This window comes from Halichoeres trimaculatus, unplaced genomic scaffold (assembly GCF_033239565.1).
Source record: "Halichoeres trimaculatus isolate MK-OKI-2021-1 unplaced genomic scaffold, fHalTri1.1 fHalTri1_scaffold_6, whole genome shotgun sequence".
In the NCBI taxonomy this organism is placed as follows: domain Eukaryota; kingdom Metazoa; phylum Chordata; class Actinopteri; order Labriformes; family Labridae; genus Halichoeres; species Halichoeres trimaculatus.
Genome location: NW_027437184.1, coordinates 21,672,049 through 21,699,363, shown reverse-complemented (window position 1 = coordinate 21,699,363; position 27,315 = coordinate 21,672,049). Strand labels below are relative to the sequence as shown.

Sequence of the window (27,315 nt, the reverse complement as noted above, 5' to 3'; positions counted from 1 at the left end):
ATGCACTAACAGCAGTTTGGATTGAGCCTAATGTGTCCACTCAGTGGAAGTTCAAACTGAGGCCCCTGTAAATGTAAATAATGTGAAGAAACGTATAAAATCCTGTCGCCGTGGCAAAGGATTCCCCTCAGGATTGAATGGCTCATTAAAAACATGCGCTCTGTATCATTTCCCATCTCTTGCCTCTAAAAACTCATTACTTTAAAGAAGCAATTAGCTCTCCCACTACAGAGAGAGTTATTAGTCATCTAAACCCTTAGTGTTGTTTGCTCGTATTCAGTGCCTACATGTTTGTTTTGCCTCCCCTCAGAAAAAAACTCCAGTGCATACATGCCTCCTGAGATGGTGGCCTCTCCGCTGCCTCTTCAGAGTCCGGTTCAGCCTCGAGGCCAGTTGCCAAAGCTCAAAGCCACCAGGAAGAAGGATGGAAAACGCCTCAGTAACAGCGGCTGCAGGAGAAAAAAGAAGCACCCCAAGGATTCATTGGGCCTGCTGAAAAACAAATCCACTTTTAGTGAAGAGGCAGAACCATCCCCAGGCCAGGCTGAAGAGAGCTTGAGGTGGGAGGGAGTGCTGGAAGACCCCCAGGCTGAAGAGATGAGGCTTGAGCTGTACAGGGCCAACAGGCGGAAGCGTTACATCATGCACCAACAGGCTTTGTTAAAAGATAAACAGGTTGCATCCACACAGAGTAAAGGAAAAAAGGCTTTGGCTGAATCTGAACAACAGGTGGCTGCAGCTTTACTCCAATTAAGATTGAAATAAAGAAGCTTGGGGTTTCATTCTGATTGTCATCTCTATAATTTGTTCACTTCAGAGCTGTGTCAGCATCTGAACTCAAACTGAGCATTTTGCTGATTCAGTTTTTTTCATCAGTCATTAAACTTGTGTTGACTGTATTTTTTAATGGTTTAACTAACATGCTAACTTATCTAATAAAATATAGATATAAAATAGAATGAAAAGACTGAATCCAGGCAGGATTTTACCCTTCTTTTTGTGCTACGGTATCGTCTTAAAACATTGTGACAAGCACAGATAATAGAAATGATATATGCAGTCTGAACCCCTCGCCAAGTAGCAGGTACCACTGATGTGTTAACAAGACTTTTTGGTGTTTATTTCAGTATGAGGCTCAAAACACAAAACTATTGAGCTTGGGCTGCTGTTTTTGAGATGTATGATATGCAAATGGTAAAACTTTTAGAGGTTATTGGACACAAGGTCATGAGAAAAACCCACCGTGGCCTACCACAGCAAGACAGTAGATGGCAGAGTAGTTCACAATTCAAGACATGACTCAATGAACACAGGAGAAACAGTTCTGGTGTGCCTGAGATTTAATGCATAAACAAAGTGAAACAAATAAAATAAAGTTTAAATAACAAGTACATCCCTGCCACTCCATCAGGGTTTACTCTGTATTGACAACAAAGCTTTTAATGACAAGCATTGTAGCTTCTCATCTCAATTTTTTTGTGAGACAAAAAAAATATTTTCTGTCAATTAATCAGTGACAAAAAAAAAAGAAAAAAAAGGATGATTTCCTCAAGATGTAATAAAAGGCTAAATATCTGATGTGACTTCAGCTGCCAAAGACAGCTTGTCAAAAAAAAAAAAAAAAGATCTCCAAATAATGAGTTAACTATGTTTTAATCTTAAGATATCAAAGATCTTATTGTTCCTAATATCAGGGAAACTTTCAATCATCACGTTTTTAAAGGGGATCACACAGTCTTTAACAAATCTCAACAGGACCCTGAAATATGGAAGCAGATATCCATGTTGTGCTTGTAATAAATGTTTGTTTTGTTTTTTGTTTTTAATATAGAATGAAATAATTTATTACAAGAGCATATACATGACAGATATAATGGTTCTCCAGTTTTGGCTACTCTTGACTTCAAAATGTTACAATATTATTGGTGTCAAATCATAAAAATAAAATGCTGTGAATGTGAAAAAGATGCAAGGACGTCAGGTCAGTGAGTGCTGTCCTCTGTCAATAAGAAGAGCAAAAAGGTGAAAACTGTTTAGCACGCAAAGTGGACCCAGGTTGAAACCAATACAACTAAGCAGTTTTAACAAGAGTGCATTAACACCAATTGGAAGCAAGAAGAGGCAGGACCTAAGGTCTGCACAGAGGAGGTACTTACCACCAGGTGTAAAGCTGCTGATTCTGCTGTCAATTGTTTGAAGATTCTTCTTTTTTTTTTTGTAAAGTTCCATAAACTAAACGCAAATATTATTTAAAGTATTTCAAAACAGTTATGACAGTTACTGTCAGAAGGGCCTCAGGAAATGCTTTATAATGAAATTGAGTTTAGGAGCACTGAAGGAGAGAAACCAGCATCCGTAGACACATGCCCTGATTAATCTGTGCTTTTCCTATTTACTGTTGCTTTGCAATATTTTTGTTGCAGAAAATGAAGCTTAGCATTAGTTTGTGCATATGTTTGGCTTTTATCAGCTGACGGACTGAATCATTGTTTCCAATCACAGCTCATTCTGGCAACAAGGCAGAGTTTAAAACACATCCTTCCTCTCACTGATCCCTGCAACTCCTTTGCTACCCACACTCTTCTGCTACTGGTTCAGCTTTGCCTCCTCCATCTCAGCCTCCGCTGAGCAAGTCTATATGTTTTTAACCTTGTGGGGGTTTTGCAATGCACTCTTCAAAAAGCAGACAGAGCACTTTGAAACGGAGATCCTACTCCATGTGGTGATAAATGGTTTAAATGCATGATGAGTGCTCCTGACTGAAACTTGACATCATCTACTAATAATTTGATCTTTGAGCCAACAATCAAGAGTTCTTTGTCTGGTTATTCTTGTGTCACATACTCAAATGAGCCATTATTGATGATTTTGAATAAACCATATTTATTAAAATGATGCAATTTGTTTCTGGATACTGATTGTGAGAAACAATATTGTGCTGTGTCTCGAATTGGATACTTCTGTAAGTACACTTACATGAAGTAGACAGCGCGTACCCTCTGTTCTGACTTGAAGACTGCACAAAGTCTTACAGGGTAGTGTTGTCTCAAATCAAACACTGCGGCTTTCACACTTTTGAAAGTAGTTAAGCACTCAAAACAGTAAGTGTAAGTGCAGAAGTATGGGATAAGAGACACAGCCTTAGTCTGTGTTTGATAGTTAGAAAAAAAGAAAAATTGACTAATTTTTTTTGACACGTAACATCTGAACAAAGTATAATCCAATGGCACCTCCAAAACTAAAACATCATAAAGGTTCTGGCCTTGAGTCTGCACCTGTTGAACCCTTGGTACAGCAAGACAAGGAAGAGCACTGAGAGTGAACCATAGAGTGACTGTGGACATGGAGGATTGGACTAAAGACAGTGATATACCAGCAGTGACACAAAGGGGGGAGTGAGAAAAACACAGCGTTTCTTTTGTCCACCTGCCTTTGTGTGCTGTTTGTCAAACGCTCATTGTTTCCCATTGGTGCGTTTTGTTATCATTGCCTATTTCAGCATCCCTGCTTCAAAGAGATGACCACTCCCCTTCTGTTCCCCTAATCCCCACTCGGACTCACCGACCAGACCATATACACGACCACAGTGGGCATTGAGGTCACTTATGTTTTTTCCAACAGCCTCATCTAAAAATCAGCGTCTTCAGTGTGACATCTCTGGACTGTTACTGAAAACCCCCCGGAGACATGAAGCCATAAAAATGAGATAAAACTGAATAAAATAATAAAAATAATCAATATATAAAAAGAAGTCTGAAAAGCTGCATCCATCTGAGGTATCTGTTGTTTGTGTAGTGGAGTCTCCCTCACATGAACACTGACTCCATGGCGTACAGTTGAGATCTGATAGTTCAACATTGTGAATATGAACGTCACAGTTTCTTTGACACAGAGCCATCACTGAAATCTGTCCCTTCTTTTTTTATGATCCAGGTTTTTAGACTCTTCATGATCTGGGGAAGCAGCTGTGTTGAAGAAACAGATGAATGACGTTCTGGCAGCATGTCCACACTGGACAGGTGATGTGTTGAGGATAAATGGAGGGAGGCTGAGATCAGGGCAACTGCAGCCAGCTCAGGTCATCTGATCTGGAGAAAAAGGATGTTACATATCACCAAACTGCCTCAGTTTGTTACATGGTGTAATTATTTCAACAGTTACTGATATTTCTTTTTTCTTTAAGGTAGTGGATATCTTTTTAAACTTAGGAGAAGATAAAACCTCTTAGGCACATAATTCAGATCTTGGGTTCTGGATTTGAGGGATGCAGTTACTAATAACACCTGGGTCATAGAGTGGAGGCAGACACATCTCTTTTTATCTTTAATATAGGGATCGTAGAGCGAGGAAAGATGCAGCATCTCTTGAATTTGGGTTCGAATAGTGGAGGGAGATGTGACATCATTTAACACTGAAGTTATGAAAATGTGTTTTTCAGAGCTCAAGATTTTTTAGGACTGGGAAAAAAGTGAGAAGAACTCAAAAATAATTTGGGACACCACCTTTTAAATATTAGTAGAGGTGACATTTCTTCTATATTTGAGGTTTTAGAGAAAGAAAAACATGATAACTTTTTAAACTAGGAAAGGATTGGGCATAGATTTAAAGTCAGAGTTTGGGCAAGCAAACGTTTCTTAAGCTCAAGTACATAAAGTTGAAATAGTATGATAGAAGAAAAAAATTTGGAGTCAAGTTTTTAGATGAAATATCCATCAAATTATAGGCCACTGAGTAGGGGAGACCCACAGTAACCTTAAAATTTGGGTCACAGGGAGGGCAGAGACAGTACTTATTAAATTGGGGTCAAAGAGTGGGGCACAGAGTTTAAATGTGGAGCCACAAGCCCAGTTCAATACATGTTACACCTCAGTACACCCTGCCTTTATTGTAAATGAACAGTCATGGCTAATGGTGGGATTAAGTCGTCCCTGTGCTGCTGGTACTGGAGGTAGTAAAGATGGCATCATAACAGCAGGACAGGAAAGTTTAGCTGTGTGTATGTTTGCAAATATTGCATTATTTCTGTGTCAGTAGCAAGTTCATTAATGTCAGAAGAGAACATCACCATTCCTACAGATTAGAAAAAATGCCATGAAAACAAAAAGATCTGACATACTCAGCCTCCGACTTTGTGATGATTTTTCCCGCCACCAGCCTCTCAGCCACTGCAGACACAGCGGGGTCGTAGTTCAGACTCGCTGCTGCTACAACCTCTTCATCTCTACAAGGAGGGAAAAGTTCAAAATAAACATGTTTGGATAAAGAATAATAAAGTTACAGTTTACAGTTTTTAGTCTACAGTAGCTGTTTTTTCCAACTTACTTGACATACAGAGCCAGAAACTTCCTGTCCTCAAACTTTCCTTTCATGACAATGTCAGTGTATCCCTCTCCATAGCCTGCACGAACGGGATAAAACGTGGGTTTGTAAAAAGGTGATTACAACTCCTTCAGGGTTGGATTCAAAGCAATGTGGGGTTTGCTCATCAATAAGCAGAGATGCGAAAACACATGACAGGAACATGTCAAAAAGTGTCAAAAAGTGTCATCTAACATCCTTTATGTGCCCACCTGCATATCGGATGGTTTTACCAAGTAGGACGGTCCAGTAGAAAGGAACTGAACTGAGTTCAGTTTGTTTACCAGTCATGTTAAGAGCTGCTATTCTCCCTAAATGACAAAGAACAAAACACATCACGTTTCATAGAAAATAAATAAACAAGATGTTTTGATTTTATTCATATTTCAACTTCATTACCATGAGCCTGTGCCATCTGCCAGTGTCCGATGTTGACCATTCGGTTTCTGGCCATCCTCAGGGGGAAGGTGGCCAGGTCGCCCCCACAGAACACATCAGGGACGTTTGTGTGCATGTACTGCAAGAGGGAGATATGAACAACTAGTTTACAAGTACATAATAAGCACCCCTGTTCCACGAAACTGCACAAAACACCTTGCCATTTTTAATTTAACAAACAAAGGATTTAAGATAAGAGGAAGTGTTTCTTTGTGTTGTGAATAAAGGCAGAAATTAAGGTCTATGTAATCATCTGAACGGCAGATTACGAGCTGACCTTGTCGACCATTACAAAGTTTTTGGAGTCCATCTGCACTTTGCTGCCCCGCAGAAATTCTGAGTTAGGTTTGATGCCTGGTGGAAGAAAAAAACAGAGAAGAAAGAAGTGTTACAGCTGCACCAAGAAAAAAGCATGGCCTGGTAAAATAACTAGTAACAGATTGAAACAGTTAACAGGGACTCCAAGGCAGTATTCTAGTCATCACGCAGGATGAAGGGTTGTAGAATTGTTTGGGATCTTCAGAGATGTAGGATGACTTATTTTGGTCCTAATCAATGTGCTTGGACAAACTAAGTTCACGAGATGTGACATAACAATGAAGATACATCTAATAAACAGGTTGAGAGTGTCCTCAGTCTTTATAAAGATATTTAACTTTTCCTTGAAGACACCACTGCTTGTGCATGAAAAAATTAGTGCTTTTGTAGCTTCACAATACATGATGCTGCCAAAAAAATCAACATAATCCAGTTATTGCATCTGGTCTGATGTGTAATGTGGGTCTCAGGAAAATTATCATATATAGTCATGAAACAGAATGATTCGGATCTTCAGTTCAAACAACCGAATAAAATGAATTGATGATTTTCATTATAAAAATCTGTAAAACATTTACAGCAAATGAGAAAAGAAACTAATGATTGAAGATATCTCACATGAGGCATTTCTAACTGTGGATAGCTTTTAAGGTGACACACACAATATGTCTACTGTTCACTTACCAATGCCAACTATCAGAACATCGGCTGGAATAACTTTTCCACTTTTTAGCATAACTTCTTTCACCTTGAAGGAAAATAGACAAAAATAAATTAGTTTTTCATACCTTCCTCAAACTAAATTGTTGCTGGTTGCACAAACTGATTTACAAAAAATCATTGTTCAAATTCAAATTCGTGCTTTCAAACGTTACTTTTGTCATAAAAAATGACCTGCTACTCAACTCTTAATGAAAATAGCTTTTGACTCATAACAAACATTTGAAGAACGTATTGAAGGTAGAGTCTGCAGGAGTTTCCTGAAAAATAACATGTCAACTCTTACAGGAATAAACCATCACTGTGGGCCTCTAGACATGAGCGTGTGCCTGCCTCAAATACTATCCTCTGCCTGTTTGTTGATGTTTTGGTTGTTTCGGGACGTTTCTGGGCGGAGAGTAAGACAGGTTACCTCAGCCAATCACAGTGCGGTCAGTGCGTTAGTGACTTTGCAGGTTGATTGGTGAGAGGAAGAAGCTATCCCGAGAGGCTTGGATAGTGGACGGAGAAAGAAAAACAACCAAAGTGAAAGAAACGCCAAACAGATACAGTTTTTTACCAAACGTTGGCGAAGCTTGGCTCGTCTTTCACTCTCTTTCGGGAACTTGGAGAGCAGCACGGGATGAGGAGCACATGAGTTAGCTTTCTGCTAACCAGGTATGTGTTAAGTACCCGTGATTAGCTTGTGCTAAGATGCTAAGTCAGGTGCTTGGCTCTCCAGTCTCTCCCATGTAGAAACGCATTCTGCAGGTTGTTGCTGGGGTAGTGAATGTGTTCACGTAGTCAGGGTCTCTCTAACTGTGTCCCAATTCAGGATCTGCAGCCCACGAAGGCTGCAGACTTTGGAGGGCCCGGCCTTCGTGGACTACGTAGACGCATAGGCCAAACTGAGATGAGACAGTCCGGTCTACGGAACATTTTCTTTGCGTCACTCTGGACGTCACGCAGTGCCATCCTCACCTATCAGCCTTGCATTACTTTTCAAACACAAAAACAAAAATCTTTCAATTAAAAAAGGATTTTTTTACTTTTAAGTTTAAAAATATTAATTATTATTTTCTTGTTTGATAGAGTACAGAACCACAATGTACATGTAATATTAAAGCAACAATGTACATTTTCAACATTTGAAGAAGTGCTAGGGGGAATCTTAGATCAAATAAAGAAATAAATTATTAGCATAATTTATTTATGCAAAGATTTATAAAGAACTGTTTTTACCTCTATATATTACTTAAAAGGAGCCCAAACAACACGTTTTTCCTCAGTGAAAATTTACTAACGTGACCAAAAATTCCCGCAGACCCTACCTTCAAGCACGGCCACTTGCCACTTGTCTGATCTTGGCCCATTAAATCACACAGTTTGTAATTTCCCAGCATACCTTGCCATCAGCACCTCTGACCTCTGTCACGTTATCATTCATGTAAAATTTCACATTTTTCTCCGACAGCATCTGGAAGAACAAAAGAGTTCAAGCTGTTAGATACTGAACTTTAATAAAGGCATCGTGTAGACATGGTATAGGGCCCCCTTTGTCTCTTTGTCTCACCATCATAGTGACTTTTCCAATTTCTCGGCCCAGTGTGTTCTGGTATGGCATCTCACTGCTGCCGATCACTGTGATACTGGAAGCTTTGTCTATCAAATAAGATGCAATTTCCATGCCTGGAAAAACAACCATGTTAGTGGTGGTGCTGTAGAGAGGGTGAACACACCACTGCAGTAAGTCTGATGCTGTTATAAAATGTCACCTAGCCCAGTCTACTTGTGTTTTAGCGTCATAAACACTGGCAGTAAAGTTTGAAAAAATGCTTCAAGCAGTACCGACAAAAGAAGTTCCCACAAGGACGACGTTACAGCCCAGACAGGCGGCGTGGATTTGCCGAGCATCTTCTGGTGTCTCCAACTTCTTAACATTACCCAGCTTCATCCCAGGCAGGTCCAGACCTTTCGCTCTAAAATACAGAACAAAGACCACTTCAATGCATTCAAAGTAAAAATACAGCTGTCATACTTCTCTCTGGTCCTTGTTGCATGAGTCAAATATTCATCTATTTAATCTTATCATCCCCTTACACGGGGTCAGCTCATTGAGGTAGCAGTCTAAACAAGCCACCCTAGACCTGAATCTCTCTCTTCAGAAACACTTTCCCGCTCCTCCTGGGGGATTCTCAAAGCTCACAAATCCATAGATTAAAATTGGCTAAACAAGTCATCCCAAGAGCAAGACGCATGGCGAGGAGTATTCCTCCTCTCATGAGAGAAGCATTCTTTTTAGAAAGTAACAGCCAACCACAGGAATCCTCGGGTTTGCAAAGAGCATGAAAAGTTTCAGTCATCTGAGACCAAGGAAAGGCATGTGTTGTAGTTAGAGCCCAACCGATTAATCGGTTGGCCCCCTCCGCCCCCTCCGTCCACCATTATGTAATGTAAGACTATAATACGGCGTTTCAACCTCATGTTAGTTGCTTTTTTGAGAGATAAACAGAGATAAATGGTACTGTTATTTCACACATCCACCATTATCCTATGTAAGACTATAATACGGCATTTTAATGTTGTGTAAGTTGCTCATTGTGTGTTAACATTTTTGAATTTTTTCTACTTACTGTGTTTAAAGTTTGACTTCTTTATTTATTATAGTGTTTTCAGCTTGTTCTTATTTATCATTGGTTTACACTACAGTTCTTATGTTGACAGTTTCAAAATTAAAGTTCCTCGTTTTAATTTAATAGTGTTCTGTCTCTGTCTTGAATTATATGGGTATTAAAAGGATTTGTGTTCATATACAGTATATATCCTGTGTATATCAATGATTTTTTATATATATATATATATATATATATATATATATATATATATATATATATATATATATATATATATATATATATATATATATATATATATATATATATATGCCAATATATTGGATATCGGTTGATATATTGGATATCGGCCGATATGTTGGATATCGGCCGATATGTTGGATATCGGCTTTTTTTTGCCCCCAGTATAGGTATCGGCATCGGCCCCAAAAATCCCATATCAGTCGGGCTCTAGTTGTAGCTTAAGAGTTGGCAGATGTGTTTTTTACAGCCTTATATGGAGGGACTTTTGACCTCTTTTAGGTGGCAGGGGTGACTGTAAACAAGGCAAAAACAAATGTCCAAGAATAGAAAATGAGCTTCAAGGCGGTGGTGTGTAGATTCAGTTTCCAGCATATAGTAAATATTATATTAATAAAATAACACCTGCAGCCTGTTGAGATGAAGAGCTGGTCGTAGCTCTGGACTGAACCATCATGAAATGTGACCATCTTCTGGTCTGTGTCCACTGACATCGCCTGAAATACGAGAGAGGATAATGATTCACTATGAGGACAGTTCCACGCTTAAAGAGAGTCCTGTTGATCCTTCCCAGGATGAAGCTACATTTAATTTGAGGGATGATAAAATGGACTTACTTCTTTCCTGAGCCACACCTCAATGTCATGCTTATGGAAAAACTCCATCCTCCTCAGCAGAATACTGTCGCTCTCCACGTTCATCACCTGTAAGGTGAAAACAGGGTTTATGTTTTTGTTCAAGTTGTGGAGAAAGTAACGAAATACACTCACATATTCATAAATATAGTTAAGGTTCACCTTGCTGAGTCGGGTTTTGTCGTAGGGTAACAGGTCATCTCTGGTCGCCATGATAATTCTGCCTCCAAACTGCTCTTGTCTCAGCGTTTCAGCACAAATCAGAGATGCAGCTCCTGTGGTTACAAAGAGTGAAAACACAATCACTAACACAAAGAAGACACAAACTACTGACATGCAGTTTATCATCTTCTTCTTTATTCTTTACTATCCACTTGTACTACCAGCTTAAACTGTAAGCAGAAATAACTTTTATTTTAAGTCTAGCTTGCAGGTCAAATGTTAGATTTTATAGTGATTACTTTGTCACATAGGGGTCAGGTCTGAATAATTAACACATAGGAGTACATGAAGTAACGATATGGCCGGCACAATCTTTCAGAAGTCAGATATTTCTGTATTTTTTATTCATTTCTGTAATTCTAATAAGAAGGTTGTTGATTTTTCCTGTCAGCAGATTCAAACCAACCCAGCTCAAAGACACAAGCATGTGCAAAGACAGTGGTCCACACCCACCTCCTCCCAGTAGCAGAATGGTTTGAGTCACTCCTGGCACTGCACCTCCCATGCTCTTTATTCTTTTCTCCTGCCCAAGAGTCTGAATCACGTATGAAACACACATCGTTAGAATAAACAAAAGGAAATACTAAAGAAATCCAAATAAAGTTCAAGGCAGAGTCTGCAGGGTTTTGCTAAAAGATAAAATGTCAACATTTACAGAAATAACCCTGCTCAGTTGTCTCCTCTGGGCCTCCATACATGTGTGTCAGTGTATATGTCTGCCTCTAACCCTCTCCTCTGTCTGTATGTTGATTTTTAGGTTGTTTCAGGATGTTTTTAGGCAGAGAGTAGGCGCGGTTACCTCAGCCAATCACAGTGGGCAAGTGACTTTACGTGTGATAAGCTTGTGTTAACATGCCAAGTCAGGGGCATGGCTCTCCAGTCTCTCCCACATAGAAATGCGATGCTACAGGTGGTTGCTGGGCTAGTGAATGTTTTCCATGGACTGTATAATTAATGTAATTAACCAATTATTTAATGTGTGATGTGTTCACATGGTCATGGTTGGAGACAGTGGGTGTGCGCTGCTGCTGGCACTGAGCCAAGGAGGAGGAGGATCCTAGTTTGAATGTTGTGTTTACTAACAAGTGACGTGAAAACTCCTGCAGACCCTTCCTGTAAGTAAAATGGTAAACCTACACATATCCTAAAAGTTTAACCTCAATTTAAAGGATTAAATAGATAAATAAAAGTATGTTTTAGATGCTCTAATTTTGGTAATTTAACCTTTTTGATTTCTGTTATTTGTACTATTCGCTTGCTTTTAAAGCTAATAACAGTATAGTTCAACATGCTGCTTTCTAATAGGTAAACTATCAAAGTCTTTAATTTAAGATGCTGATGTTAGACAACAATTAGCAAGATTAAATTAAATTTTTTGTAAGGGACATGGCTCCACCACAGCAGAAAACAGATTTGAAAGAAATGTTAAATTCACAGAAAATCACTTTATGTTTATAGTTAGTGATGAGGGACTTAACTTTAACTTAGGAAAAATCTACAATAGTGTTATAAAATGTAAATAATGTCTCTAATAAATCCATGAGTAGTGTTTCCATGGTGAAGAAATGATATACAACACACACAAAAAAAACAGACTTAGCTCAACTTGAAAACAAAAGCTTCTTACCCTTTTCTTTACAGACACGTACACTTTGTTGTTTTCAATTTTAACCTTGAAAAGATAAAAAAGTTTACATATCAAAATTGTAGCACAGAGCTTAAATCACAGAGAAAAAGTGAAAATATCTGTCCAACAGTCTGTCCGTCTGGGCCTATGGTTTGTACCTTATGGCAGGGTAAACAGTCCATGCCGGGGAACTCCTCCAGATCTCCTGTATGGACATTGAAACAAGCACCATGCCACGGGCAGCGCACTGTGTGGCCTGAAATAAACCCTAAACACACACATACACACACACACACATACATTAAATACTACATTCTTAAAAGCTGATTGAATATATGAAGATAAGAAACAGCTATTCTCTTTACCTTTGCTGAGAGGAGCACCATAGTGTGTACACTGGTTACCAATGGCACTGTATTTGCCCTCACTGCGCGTCAACAGAACACTATGATGTCCCACCTCCACCTCCATCATCCTGAGACCACACACACACACACACACACACACAAGGGTAAAGCACTTCATTCCCAATCCTGTAGAGAAAGTGCCGGAGTTTTTCTTAAAGTAGAGCACATCTCAGGTCTTGCTTTGTGAACTTGTTCCTGAAATCACAGACTTCTTCGATAAGCAGAGCTTGAATCATATCCATGCCCAGCTAACTGAATGTGAAAGTATAGTGTACTTTTGGGTTCCTTACATGTGACTACTACTCCAATTTGTCTCAATTTATAAGCTTTAGAAAGCAGCGATGATGGATTAATGCAGTTATAGTTTGTCATAAGATGAGATGCTTGGAGAAGCTTTTTAAGTCATTAGTTGATGATTTTTGTTATAAAGTGTTTAATATATTTAAAAAATGAAAACTGGCATTTGTCAGGTTGTGAGCAGTAGTCCATTCCCTTCCTTACTGTCCATCCTGCAGGTCTGACTCCAGACACACCATTGCTGACAGCTCTTCTGTGTCCTGTGGATCAGGGTCTGGAAGCTCCTGCACTGAATAGACGCACAAATACAACATTGGATATAAACTTTAGAGGACAACATCAAATTTTACTGAGCTTGACAAATGAGCTTTACAAAATAATTGTTAACTTTGATGCCAAGCATTCAGAGTTTAAGTTCTTTTGCTGAAGAGGATAAGGACTGTTGAATTTATTTTTGATAAGTTAGTTCAAAGAATTATGTTTTGTTTTTAGGCCCTGATTTAAATGTCAGAATCCATTTATCAGAAAAGTAAGAATAAGTTTAAGAACTCTGAGAAAGAGTCAAAATCCAGACTTTAATCTTAGATTCCTAAGGAGAAAATACAAAATTTTGAGATTCAAATCAGACTTTGATTTCAGAATTCTGAAATTCTGTAAAGTCAGATATCTGAAGAAAGAAAGTTCCAAATTCAACCTGCACTTTGCCTTTTTCTTTGATTTTTAAGATAAAAGTAAGAATCTTAACTTTTTCCCTCAAGATTTGTGTCTTTGATTTCATGATTCTTAGAAAAGATTCAGAATTCAGACCTTATATGCCATAATCAACTGAGACAGATGTTTGAAATAGGCCATGGACTTTTTCTATATATTAGTGCGACAGGCTACTCACGTTGTTTGGTCCTCGACATGTCTGTGATACAGTTTCAACAAAACAAAAACGCAAGAATCCTCCAGAAACATAAAAAAAATCAGTCAGATGCTCAGTGGAGAGACGTGTTCCTGCGCCCTCTGCCTCTGCTCATCAGCTCAACAATGGGCCTAGAGTTTGTTTCCAAGGCGACCGGTCCATCCCCAGCCCTCATCCCTGGACTCTGCCAGACTGGGAAAGTGGACGATTCAGGAGGGCTGATAAGAAGAGTGAAAATCAACCCAAAAAAGTTACTCTGGGACTCCGGTAAGTGAGCGGTCTCTGTGATGTCACTGGTTGTGCTCAGTCTGTTATTGTCCAAGAGAAAAGCGATGGCGCTCTTTTGTGTTTCACAGCTGCTGTGAGGAGAAAAGGGCTGACGAGGCAGCAGCCGAGCCTGAATGGACAGACGACAAAAGCACCTCTTACAAAACTGGAGGGAGTACTTGCATTCACACACCGCGTCAAGTTTCAAGGCTGATCCCTGCAGAGCTTAAGACTTTGACTGACAAAGATATTCACTTTAATGTAACTGAGTATATTACAACAACCCTTTAAACATCCAGGGGTGCAGTGGAGGTATCCCTGGTTAGTAATATCAAATAGTTAATACACCACAATAAAATTTAACAAAACAAAATTAAAAATAATAATAATTACAAAATTACCATAAAAATAAAGGCTAAGGAAAAAACACTAATATATTTGATTTTAGTCATTTATAATTTTATTTTTGATATATTAGTAAGTTAACTATTTAGACGGTCTAATGCTTAAAATGTGCCTTGATATTTACCGGCAGCTTGTGATAAAAAAAAAGTACTAACCTAATCCAACCTAAAATTATGTTGCCAAATGAAATGTGATGTGATTTCAAAACAGAGACACCTAAGTAAAGTTCAAGTATCTAGTTTTTGTTGAACAAATGTGCTTAATGGCTTCCTTCATTTTATTTGTCACTATAATAGTAATGATAATAATATTCCTGGGGGCAACTTTTGGAAAAGTTGTGGAAACAGAAATAATTGCTTTAATGCAAGTTATATGCTAAATATAAATAGTGCTAAATTTGCCTTCCTTTAACTCATTTAATTTCATAATTCATAAGCTATTCATAAGTATAATCTCATGTTGCTTGTGGGGAAAAATGTCAATATTTCACCTTATTTCTTTTGGAAAGGTTCAAGAACTTAAAAAAATGTTTCATCTGTGTTGTGGGCATCTGTTGGCACAATTTTGCATTATTTTTTTGCTGAGTCCAGCAGTGCTCAGAGGCAGAGTTGGAGCTCTACAGAAGATGAAATTTGAGTACTAGACATTTATTGCCATTGATACATGAAGGTCTTTGTTCTTTCCTGCATTGATCGCAGGTTTTATCCTGTTTTCTTCTCTTACAGCTCATTTCTCCTGAATCCTATGACTTCCTTTGTTTTCCCTGAACCATGAAGGCTATCTTAGATTTCAGCAGTAAATGCCTTCTCAGTTGGATCCTTGCTTATTGCCATTGTCATTTTTTGTTTAAGAGCGGTCAGATGCCTTTTATTCTAGGTGATGCAACAGTGTAAAAAAACATAATGATGGAGAAAGATAAACTTTTTACGAAACTATCTTTACCTTGGATCACATCACAATGATAGAATGACAGGGAGTCAACATGACCAAAGGCTGTTATCAGTGTAGGTAAAGGAGAGGAATGTGTGTAAGAGGGCAGAGATAGTGTGTAAGGCTTAAGCAGTGGGATTTTTCCTCTTTTCTTCATTCTCTCCTGGAAGGTGCTCCCAACGCAGGAGCACATGGGATCAGAAGCTAGCTCAGGCTCTGAGATCAAGTCAAGAGATGGATTTGAGGTCAGCGGTTCTAGTTGTTGGGGGATCTGTGTGCTCATTCAAGCTGCTGAACACGATGGTCAGATTCCTGCCTACACCTGAAGTAGCCCTCAAGAAAAAGTGGAAGTGGAGGAACACTGTGACATCTCTGGCTCACAGCTCACTGACAGGAGCATGGGCTGTTCTATGGTGCATAGACACACACATGCAGTACACAGGCACGGTGATGACAAGTTCTGATTTATGATTTCTTTTCCTCTGTTTTTTTTTTTTTTCTGGAAATGTAGTTTGTGCCGTCAACCTCAAATGTTGGAGGACCTGATTGCCTCTCACTCTTTGCTCTCTCACAGCCTTGTAGCTGTGTCAACAGGTGAGGCCCCAAAACTAATACCATTTGAACTTACAAACAGATTAGTTTCTTTAGCCTTGATCTACTTTTTGGTGATTTCTTTGAAGATATGAAATAAAGCTGTCCTCTGCAGCATCAGTCTCGGTAATGTCTTTGTCTGACTCTATGAAGCCGTTACAACAAAAACTCTCAGGTTTTGCATTTATCTGTTACTTTAACTAAGTGCTGAATCTGGAAATCCATTCACTTATAATTTTAAAATGTGTCCAATTTGTGGTAATCTTTAATTTCTTCTCATGTTAAACTTCTCTCATCTTTATCTTGCAGGTTATTTTATCCATGACCTCTTAGATGTGGGATCAAACCAGCCACTGAAACAGTCAAGAGAGCTGCTTCTTCATCACTCAACGGTGTGTGATTGTGTGTGAGTGTATGTGAGTGTGGGGGTTTCTTTTTTCAGTCCATCAAGAGGACATAATATTATTGTAGTATATACTGTATCTAAATATTGGAGGGTAAAAACAAGCAGAGGTCAAGGGTCAAGTTAACAAGATGGGAGATTTTGAAAAAGTGATAGTCGATGCAGATTTTTTATATATGTATACACACGCACAAATGCAATTTAAGTTTTTTGGGGGGGATATTGAAACGTATATTTTTTCACCCACAACATTTAGTTGTTAACATATTATTGTAATGTTTTCTTGTATGGAGAATCATCAATGGCTGACACAAAAAAAAATTCTTGAATTGTCAATCATCCCAGAAAACGATTAGCGTTAATTGATTGATTGAAAATGTTAATTTTGAGAATGTAAAAGAAAATGATAAGCTAGAAAAAAACTTATCAAACAGAAGTTGGAACATCGAAACGTTGCAATTTTTGCAAACAATGTAAGATGTAAACAAAAACAAATTGTTTAATCACCGATCCAACTTCTTTTAACATTTTCAGAAAGGAGTGGAAAGAAGTAGAACTTATTATTTTTCACCCCTTTTCCTATGTTAATTCAGGAGTAAAAAAAAAAATTCCTCTCAGCTAAACAATGCAGTATAATGTATTCATTAAGACACATACCCATATATATATATATATATATATATATATATATATATATATATATATATATATATATATATATATATATATATATATATATATATATATATATATATATATATATATATATATATATATATATATATATATACACACAAGTAAAATAGCACAAAGAATATAATGTTATTTAATATAATATTTAGATACTTTTAGTACACTGATAAAAATACCTTTTTACTTAGTAAATATGTGTGAATGAAGGTCTAACTCTGGGTGAGTGTTTCTCTATAGCTGACGTTATTGGGCATTTTTCTTGAGTCATCCCTTCCTTCACACCTGCGTGTGTGATAATGAGGAGGTCAGTGAATGAAAATGCATCGTCATCCTTCGCTGCGGCAGTGCCCTCCCAGCCTTGATCTGTTGACACTTTAATCTCAGGCAGCAGAGGTTATGACCTCATTCACCTACAGCGGGTCAGCATGCGTAGCCCTGATGTGTGTGACTTTTGTCCCACAGCATTACTGAGTACAAGACACGTTTTAGTGCCTGTTTTGTGTTGGTGTGTTTCCTCAGAGTGGAGCAGCTCTTTGAAGTTGCTGATTTCACACAAGTGGTGATAACACATCATCACAGTTCAAGGTCTGCTTGTGAAATGGAGTTGTTTGGGATTATCTCTATGTTTATGAACATCTTTCTGAGGCACATTAAGAGTAGTTGTGGTTCCTACACCTCTGCCAGAGAGTTTGACTAACTCACTTTTAAAAAATTACTTATTACTTACTGACACCACTTGAGTAAAACTACCCATTTTCTTTTTTCTTCTTCTCAACCTTTGATTCCTTTTCTCAAACTGTTTTTTTCAGGTGATCACCTGCTTCAGTCTGGCTGTGACCTCCCGTCTGTACGTGGGCCTTGCTGTGGTCTCTTTGCTGATTGAGATCAACTCAGTTTTTCTTCACATCAGACAGCTTCTCCTCCTGTCAGGACGGAGGCACAGACTAGGGGCTGAAAGTACAGCTGCTCGCCCCTCTGTGGCGTACAGCCTGACCAGCTGGCTCAACATGGGAACGTAGGTGGAGTGTCTGGAGTGAAAATTTTAGTTTTTATGTGCGATTGCATTAATGTTTACGTTACGTCATGTATAAATCATATGGGAGTGTAAGGTGTAATTGAATATGAGGATAAAAAATTACTTTGTCTTCAGCATGCCACTGTAAAGGTGTCTGGTTTGGTGGATGGTGTTTAACTGTGATTTTAAAGGAATAGGTTCACATTTTTAGATTAAGCTCATCTTTCTTCTTGCTGATATTTTTGTCAGCTTGTCTTTTCAGTATGAGTCTGCAGCAGCGAGACTGATAGCTAACCTCGCTCTGTCCAAAATAAACCACTAACACACACCAGACCCACTAAAAGTATGATTTAATATGGAGTACTGACTTCCTGTAACCTTATTTAATGTGATGACCTGACATGGCCCATCCATTAACAGTCACTCCCTGATTCATTGTTTCCTCTGCAGGTTACTGATGTTCCGGGTTTTTCCCATGGGTTGGATGACTCGCTGGCTGGCGTCGCACAGCGATCATCTTCCTCGCTACGCTTTGATGATGGGAGCAGTAGGCATGAGTCTCATCTCCACCATGAACATGGTGCTGTTTTATAGACTACTCAGAGCAGACTTCCTCACCAACACTCGAAACAGCAGAGGTAACCACTAGAGGGAAACCTCTGCTGTGCTTGAGCCGGTCAAAATGCTGCAGTTTTCTACCTTATGATGTGGACTAACAGTAGATGAAGTACCTGTTACACCTTTACTGACAACTTTTATCTCATCTGTTTAAATGTTACTTACTACTCTTTTGTTGACAGTGCTATCCCTAACCTCTCAGATTTTCTTCCTTATTTTGTCAGGACAATACTTTTTCTAACAATATTCTGTTTAATTTCTGATTGAACGGCTGTTTGAGCTGGAAAACTATATCAACTACAGTAAACTCTGAAGCACAGTAACTTCTGATTCGCTCCTAAATTCTATAATGTTACTGCAAATATGTGTCATTGTATTTTACCAAAGCCACATTTTCAGATAGCCTTCATCTCTGTTACCTTATTTCTTTACTGAATGACTTCCACTTTAACCCACGGAAATCCAACAATTAAAGACAAAGCCATAATTTTTCTCTCACTTTAATCTTAGATCTTAAGTTAGTACTTTAATGACGTTTTCCATCTCCATTTTTAAATTACAGATACATACAGCAGTGACAGGAAAAAGAGTTTACAACATGCAATTCGCTAAATTATTATACGCTATGCTAATTACTATAATTACTCATTGGAGCAGCAGTGTATAGGTTTGCAGAGGTTTATCCTACATCATGATCCTCTTCTGCTGGAACAGGCTGACCAGAGTGGGGCCTTTGCAGCTGGTGTTGGAGTGGACCTCCTTTCTGATAGGTGGCAGATGAATCTTATCTGTCCTGGACTCTCTCTCGTAGTAGGGACACACCTTTAGATGCTCAGACATGGGCAGCACATTTTTGAAGCACCAAGTGTCTACTGGGGAGAACAGGGTGCTGAACTGCCACACCTGAATTCACACAGGGACAAAAACAGACCACAGAGAGCTAAACATGGGGGCATAGTGTCAAAAAATAAGTTTTAATTTGCTTGAAAGCTGTAGCGCTTGTATTGTACAGTATCAGATGGTATCTATCTCACTTACAGTGTCAACCACTCAGACTTACAGATTTATAATTTTTTATATTTTGTATACCTTTGGGAAAGCATTTCAAAGTTGATTAAAATTAATTATGACTTTAAAAAGTAGCAATTCACTGTATTTATTCTTTAAACCTGGAAAGCCTTACAGCTCGAGATGCATCCAACTTTTCTGGTCCCAATACAGATACAGATACCTGGGCTTTGGGTATCAACTGATACCGAAAATGATCCAATACAAGTGTTAAATAATAAGCTGCATGCCCTGCTGTAGGATAAGATTGGTAATGCTTTGAGCAAAAGACATAAAATGGGTACATATGGAATTACTGAGGTTGATATTTGAAGTAGAAGTGTTTAAATATTTAACAGCAGTTTGGTTAAAACAAAGCTTTAAAACTTACAGAAATGACAATTCAATTGTAAATTTTACACCTGGTACACTGAATCATAGTTTAGCCTTAGTGTCAAATTTGGACTGATTCTTTCCCTCCGATAACCAATCCAGCTTTGAGGGGCTGTATCGGGAACGATCGGATTGGTGCATCCCTACCCACAACCAACATCCCTTCAGGCAGCTCATCCTGCCTTGAGTTGTTTCCTCACCTTAGGTCTGACCCTTTCACATACATTATTCACTTAATGTATATTACATTTTTAAAAATAGCACAAAAACTGCTTATAACTCAGTGTCTGTCACTCCTCATTAACTCCTACATGGACACACTGCATCCTACCTTGTGTTTCACCCGCCACTTGACTCGTCCATGTGGATCAGTCGTCCTCTCCCAGTGGAGGCTGACCATCCCTCTCTCTTGAAGCAGAGAGGAGCACACCTGCCTCATGAGCTTTGACACCAGAGCCAGCTGGGACAGGGACAGACTGTCCAGGAAACTGGCCATGTGGCACAGCACTTCGTAGGGCAGTGAACTCAGACGGTCCTCCTTTTCTCCACCTCCTCTTTTCTTCTGAGTGGTGGAGGCACTTTCAGAGCTCTTGGACAGCTGGGGAGCAGGGACAGTGGGATGCAGGCTGAAACAGCCAAGATCCTCACTGAAAGCAAAGAGGAGACAGTGATTTTAAAAACTGTATCATATTTAAAATGTTGCGTATGGCTTTAGCATATCTGCAGGTATGTGGATGACTTGTTGAATAATCTCAGAGAATAAATAATACTACTTTTCCTACTGATTAGTCTACTTTGGTTTTTAAAAAACGCTCATCCACATCTCCACTGCTGTCAATTACAATATCTCTAGTTGCATCGGTGAACAGATCAAATCAAAGATATCCAAAACAAGGGGTTTTGGTCAGGGGCGTATTTAGTTATTTGGGGGCCCAAGGCAAACCCAGTCAATGGGGCCCTCCATGTCCTTGTAACTCATCTTCCTCAGAGCTAGAGTGGTCTTCCCTGGGTCCACTGTCTCTTTCCCAGAATCAAGGCATGAGACAATGCTAATCTTGTACATGGTAACTTAACACAACTAAATGCATTTCCTCGAGTTCTGTACTTTAGTTTGATTTTGAAAAAAGTGAACACATAATTTAGTCCACTTTGTCCTGGATTTGAAATCTGGTCAATTGACAGCTTATTTGTCACACAGTGGGGAATTTACAGAGTCACAGTAACAAACAAGAAAGTATGAAGTGAAAAACTTACAATAGGTAAATATTGAAACAAATAATTTAGTAAAGAAAAAATATGTAAATATCAAGCACAACATAAAACTGGAAAAAAAGAAAACTGAAAGAGGTGATATTTACAGTTACCATACTTTTTTGTACTATTATTTTAAAGTTAAGTATTTTTATTTGACCCCCTGTCCAGTGAGTTATGTATCCAAATAAGAGATTTTGTACAATAATGTTTATCACCTACTCAAAAAGTTTGATTTTGAGAAAATAATCCTATTTCCTTGGCTAGATAAAGTCCTTACAATCCTAAAAGTCTTATATGTTTATCTCAGATCTCAGAGCAACATTGATTTATTTCTGACTTGGTTGAAAATAAGAAAAAAATGGAGAAAAAAGTGTTTTTACCACTTTCTTCCTGAATCAAATTTTCAGATGTGTTGTAACATGGAATAGCCCATTGAATAAGAAGGGAGGGGGATCACCCAAAACTATCATTAAAGATTAAGCCTTTTGATGTATTTTGAAGCATGCGAAGTAAGATTTAGAAAGAAGAAATGCTTTCAACCGAAGACAACTTCATAAATCAGTTTTTAAGAGATGCTTTGGGGGCCCCTGGGAATCTTGGGGCCCCAGGCAACTGCCTGTGCTTGCCTCATTGTAGCTATGCCCCTGGTTTTGGTACTGTACCACATAAGCAGATAAAGACAAGTGGTTTATTTCTTCTCACTTGTAGGAGACAGTGGCTTCATGCGTGGAGGGCTGCATCCTCTTCTGACTGAAGGTGCATCCAAGGTAAGCAAGGGGGCATCTCTGCTCAAACCACCCATTCACACCCATCTGGATGTCACTGTGGACGTTCCTGAATTTAAAAACATGTATGTTATTTGAGAATCTGATGTGTTAAAAATTCAAAAGTATTGCACAAATCTTAAGGTCTAATTTAGACATCTAGCACTGAGACAGAGTGATAAAACTTGGAAATGGAGCATAACCCACTTGTAATGTTGTCCATATTCTCTGCGCTGAAAGGTGTGTCCACAGAGGAAAGTGAAGGCAGAGCTGGCCTTGTGATGTCGACTGGTGACGCTCTCCACCTGCAGCTGAAGGTGCAGCTCCAGGGGTTTCGCCGCAGTCAGGTCAGCCAGTGACGTGCTACTCCAGAAAGGAGCAGACAGGAAGCTATATGTTTGTGTGCCTTCATCGTGTAACAGACCATCAGTGCACACACTCTCTGCGATCATGTGACCTCTTTGCTCCTTCTCCAGGGAGCACAGCAGAGTGGCCTGAGGAGCAAATCAAGCAGATTGTGATATCAATATTTTGGTCATTTGCCAACACTTTTATCACTTCATAAATACATACAGTATATATGTACAATATACTACTGGCTGCCGGCTGCCCCAAGTTCCAGATTACAGACCAGGGATGATATTTATATTTCTTCTGTGAGAGCTCCTAAGCTTTGGAGCAGCCTGCCAGAGGAGATCAGACTTGCACATTCAGTCCCTTGTTCTATTTTACTACTGAAGACTTATTTTAACAGAAAAAAGCTCTAAAAAAAGCTGATGTTGTCTCATTTAACTTTTAATTTTATGGGCCTATTTTTGTAAACTTAAATATTTATGTTACGGTGTTGCTCGACTGCTTCTTTTAGTTGGTTTCTTTGTTTGCTGTTCATTTTACCTGTTTTACTGCTCATTGTGAATCACAGTGTTACTTATATAAAAAGATCATAGAAGTGTTATTAATATAGTTATTAATGGGAGCATGCCTATAGTCCCACAGCTCTATAGTCCCACTTTTTCTATGATTATAAACCCTGCTTCAGCAGAAACCCCTTTCAATCGGCGTATTGTGTTTTATCTTGCAATGACTGTGATGATTTCAAGGCTGTGGAAACATAGGGCATAATTGTCCATGAAAAAAAAAATCTCGAAACTGTGATAGGCCTAACACAGGGCTGTGGGAACAACTTGAGGTGGGCAATGATTTTTGAATATTCAAGTAGTCATTAACATAAAAAATTAAACTGTTCATGTGTGTGCGGCGGATCGCAGTTTTGTGCAGGATGCAGGAGCTCTGTGTGTCAGTTTCATAAGTCGAGCGGGACAGAAAGTTGTGCACGGAAACCATCTAAAATGCCCCGTGACTTTCAAAATAAAAGAATCCGTGACCAAACCAGATCGTTTTTCACTTGACAACGGCAACAAACTGACATAATATGAACGGAGCCACAGCAGAAGTCAACAGGTCGGAGGATTTTTACCCAAAACGAGAACGCGGAGACGTTCAGTAATTGATTGGGAAGAGTGGGAACCCATTGAAAACAAATGAACGTTAATGAGGTGCAGTGCAAACTCAGCAAGGTAAGTCTAGTATATCACAGGCTGAGCATGTGGATCAGTAAAATAGACTAATACATTTTTAGTTCTTAGTGCACCATTCTGACAAGGTGAAACGTTTGCATACTTCTTGTTTTTGATTTAATGTAACACAACGGTTTTAGATGACCTTTCCTGGTTTTATCGAGTGTGAAGAAGACGAGTTTAGTAAACACCCTCCGCTAGCTGTAGCTGTTTGTGAGCAGTTAGCTCTTTTTTAACGTTGTTACCTGTTGACTGAACTTAAGAAGTGATTTGTAAGACTCCACTTAATGTCTAAGGTATATATGCCAAGCATGCTACATATTTTTGGTTGAGATACATTATATATAAATTCATTATTTTTTCTTTTTTCAAAATGCTATTTCTCAGCTTTCCTCTTGGACAGGACCAGACTGATTCATAGCACGTCAAAGTCTCTGTGACAACACCATGACAGCCTACAAAGTTTAGCAGCATGAAGAGAGATTTGTACAGTAGCCTGTTGCATTCACTTGAAATTGATAAAAAATTATCTTGTTTTTATTACACAGCTACCCCATAAAAACATGTTTTTTTTAAATTAAAAACCTTGCTTTTTATCTATGCATCAAAAATTTATTTATTCATCCATTCATTTATTAATTCACTCTTTTTTAGATTGTTTTTCTAGAAGAGCACTGAACCATTTCCTTTAACTCCAGGGGGAAGTTTAGCATTACCAAGGCTGTCTCAATGTTATTTTTGTGCCCAGAACGAGTAAGACTAAAATGCTGTTATTGTTATTTTATACACTGCAGATCTTTCTCACCTTGTGTAAAAAAATAACATTGTTGTGATATCAAAAAGGCCAAAAATTAGAAAATAAAAAAGGCAGATAGAGCAATATACCATTATCACTACGAAGAAAAATAGCTGTAGTGTTTTTAACTGTTTTGAGCTAGAAAGATCAGCTTCTTACTCACATTGACTTCCTCCCACACAGGCATCTCCTCTGGCGCCACCCCCAGGTCACTGGTGTCCACTGCCTGACTCTTCCTCTTGTAGAAACCAGGATTACGGATGCGACCCTGCCGGGCAGAGAAGCTGGTTGGAATTTTGAAGGTACGCACTGTGATAATCTTCATTGGTTCAAGGTGCTCATAGATGAATCTCTTCTTCAGTTGGCCCGTAGGACAGGAGGAATTTGATGTGGAAGAAGAGCTCCCTTGTTTGCAGTAGCTTGATGCACCTGTACAGGCCTCTGTTTCTTCCTCTGTCAGAGTGCCCAGGCCTCTTCCTCTTCCTTTAGCAGGTCCCTGACCTCTGCCTGCCCCAGGTGCCCCCTCAGTTTCCCTGCATCCACCCATTTCCATACTGAACATGTGCTCCCAGGCATTGTAGCTTTCTAACACATCAGCATTCAGTCCTCTGCTCCTGGCAAGAGCTTCCCTCTCTTCCTGGGATAGTACTGGCTCCTGCCCATATTCTTCTTCAGCTGACGTATCCTCATCCTCATCCTCATCCTCATTTTCTTTTCCATTAACGGACTGAAAGTCATAACTGTTGAAAGACTCCCATGCTTCCCTTGCAGCTGCTCTTTCTGCTGCTTCCTTCTCTAAGGCAGCCTTTTTCTGCTTTTGCCTCTCCTTCCTTCTCTCCTCTTCCTTCCTCATTTCTTCTTTCTCCTCCTCTTCCACACTTTGGATCAGCTCTGGGAACAGCTTCTTCATCTTTAAGGAGTGAAACAGGTGTTCCTGATCCTTTAAGGCCAGGGCTAGGTCCAGACAGTCGTCTTGCTCTCTTTCTTTGAGCAGGTTTTCATGCAGCTCTGTGTTTGGGTAAGAGAAGGCGTCGTTTGTAGGCCAACGGTTCCACTCCATGGAGCAGCAGACCAAACTGGCTGGACAAACCAGGAGGTGAGCTGTCTGCAAAGAGCGGGGCAGGTGGAGCGGGCAGCCATACCCAACATTGAGGCAGGGTACCCTCACATTGGGGCAGAGCAGCAGGTGATCTTCCTCTTTGCACAGGTGGAAGAGTGCTCCACAGTGCAGACGGCAGGGGATGAAAGCACAGCATACACCCGCCTCCACCCGGGCCCTGCAGCGCCGACTGTAGCAGGAGTCACAGTGGACATGCTGTCGCACCCGGGAGGCTCGAGATCGACTGCTCTGATAATGGAGGTAAAAAAAAAACAAAACATGAAAATTAACAACAAATTCATGTTATAATGAGGCTGAGGTTAATTATAAAACTGTGACACAACAAAATTTGCATCTCAGATCAATTTGAGTTTAAAAAAGTGCCTTTTCTTTTATTTTACTAACTTTAAACTTCAATTAATAGTTTTTGATGGTATAAGATTTGTGTACACACATGTGACACACAGTGATGCCAAAGTCAAACAGTTCCCTTTTCGTGGGATTGCTTGGGTCAAACATGGGGTTTAATACAACAATATATAACACCGATAAAAAGATGAAAAAGAATGTAAACAAATATGTTTTCAGCCAGACTGGAATAAGAAAAGGTGGACAACTTGGGTCTTTCACAGTCGTAGGGCATCAAACAAAAAGGGGGACCCAATTGCATATAACACAAACAGTTAATTAAACAGATCCCAAAAATGCTAACCAAAATCTAGTAATCCAAAAGCACTTCACGAGAAAACACATATATGACATAAGGAATCGATAAAGACACAAGGAAACGGAGACGAAGGACACACAGGGTAACAAGATCAAAACTCATGCAGGTCAAACTAATGAGCAAATCAAACAGGAGGGAAACACAAGGGCAGGAGATAGAAACGAACTGTGCACAGGGAGCAAGACCTACAAAATAAAACTTCTGAACTTCAAAGTGTAAAATGAAACCATACCATGCTTCAGGTCATCTGACAACAGCCTCCTTAGTCTGAGGATGTCAATCCTGCAAGCAGAGAGGAACTGTCAGTATCAAAGAAACATGCAGCATGAGATTCAATGAGAGCAGTTAACTACAATCATTAATGTACCACTGAATGAGCTGGAAAGTAACACGCTCCTTGTACTCCGTCTTGAGCTCCAGACACCAAAGTGTTGGTGTGTTGTGTATGTGTGTGTATGTGTGTGTGTGTGTGTGTGTGTGTGTGTTATAAATAGAGCCTAGCAGCAACTGAGAAATGTTACACAGGTGGTCAGAAACATGGTTTGGATTACAAGCCCCCCCCAGGCTCAGCCACTTACATCAGGAAATCTTCAATGTTCTCTCAGATTTTTATTATTGTTCTACCTGCAATTAGTTTCAAAACGCAGGGAGTGATATGAGGCTGCATGTTGCACTCCATCCAAACAGTGTCCTCTAGTGGAGAAGTAACTTTTTACAGTTTAACTTGGGTTTACAAACATGGTATCTGTGTTTTAATGTGGAGTTCATTCTCATTGAATCCTACATGTTAAAACCTACAAGTAAACAAAGACACTGACATGTTTACTTTATTTGAGTCTGTGGCTTGATTAAAGTGATATCACAGTCAGAAATTGAGATTTGGAGGGGGGTGTTTTCTCAGGCGGAACCTGCTTGGTGGTGCTTTGCTAATTTTAACTTGCAAAGAGCTCAAGGA

The 27,315-nt window shown here is 39.2% G+C and overlaps 3 protein-coding genes and 1 long non-coding RNA gene across 4 annotated transcripts; 2 read left to right on the top strand and 2 right to left on the bottom strand.

Moving 5' to 3' along the window:
- Window positions 1–3,959: 3,959 nt before the first annotated feature.
- LOC141791554 (apoptosis-inducing factor 3-like) lies at window positions 3,960–13,188 on the bottom strand. Its single transcript, XM_074672118.1, has 18 exons — window positions 13,079–13,188; window positions 12,536–12,645; window positions 12,329–12,438; window positions 12,171–12,215; window positions 10,997–11,078; window positions 10,484–10,596; window positions 10,304–10,390; window positions 10,092–10,183; window positions 8,662–8,792; window positions 8,387–8,502; window positions 8,219–8,290; window positions 6,799–6,862; window positions 6,074–6,150; window positions 5,758–5,875; window positions 5,571–5,669; window positions 5,323–5,398; window positions 5,117–5,221; window positions 3,960–4,088 (listed from the first exon to the last, which is right to left on the bottom strand). Exons 1-18 carry the CDS (start codon window positions 13,186–13,188, stop codon window positions 4,055–4,057), a joined length of 1,641 nt encoding a protein of 546 aa, XP_074528219.1. The 3' UTR covers window positions 3,960–4,054.
- Window positions 7,221–13,209, top strand: LOC141791557 (uncharacterized). Its single transcript, XR_012598327.1, has 3 exons — window positions 7,221–7,491; window positions 11,556–11,658; window positions 13,093–13,209. It is a non-coding gene; the product is annotated as an uncharacterized LOC141791557 (long non-coding RNA).
- Window positions 13,210–15,050: 1,841 nt separating this feature from the next.
- Window positions 15,051–19,138, top strand: LOC141791555 (TLC domain-containing protein 2-like). The gene is made up of 5 exons (XM_074672119.1): window positions 15,051–15,796; window positions 15,895–15,977; window positions 16,284–16,366; window positions 17,880–18,085; window positions 18,536–19,138. Exons 1-5 carry the CDS (start codon window positions 15,618–15,620, stop codon window positions 18,732–18,734), a joined length of 750 nt encoding a protein of 249 aa, XP_074528220.1. The 5' UTR covers window positions 15,051–15,617; the 3' UTR covers window positions 18,735–19,138.
- Window positions 19,139–19,315: 177 nt separating this feature from the next.
- Window positions 19,316–26,152, bottom strand: fbxo40.1 (F-box protein 40, tandem duplicate 1). The gene is made up of 6 exons (XM_074672457.1): window positions 26,099–26,152; window positions 24,698–25,882; window positions 22,369–22,655; window positions 22,100–22,231; window positions 20,475–20,790; window positions 19,316–19,606 (listed from the first exon to the last, which is right to left on the bottom strand). The coding sequence occupies exons 1-6, from the start codon at window positions 26,150–26,152 to the stop codon at window positions 19,388–19,390; spliced, it is 2,193 nt and encodes a 730-aa protein (XP_074528558.1). The 3' UTR covers window positions 19,316–19,387.
- Between the last annotated feature and the right edge of the window lie 1,163 nt (window positions 26,153–27,315).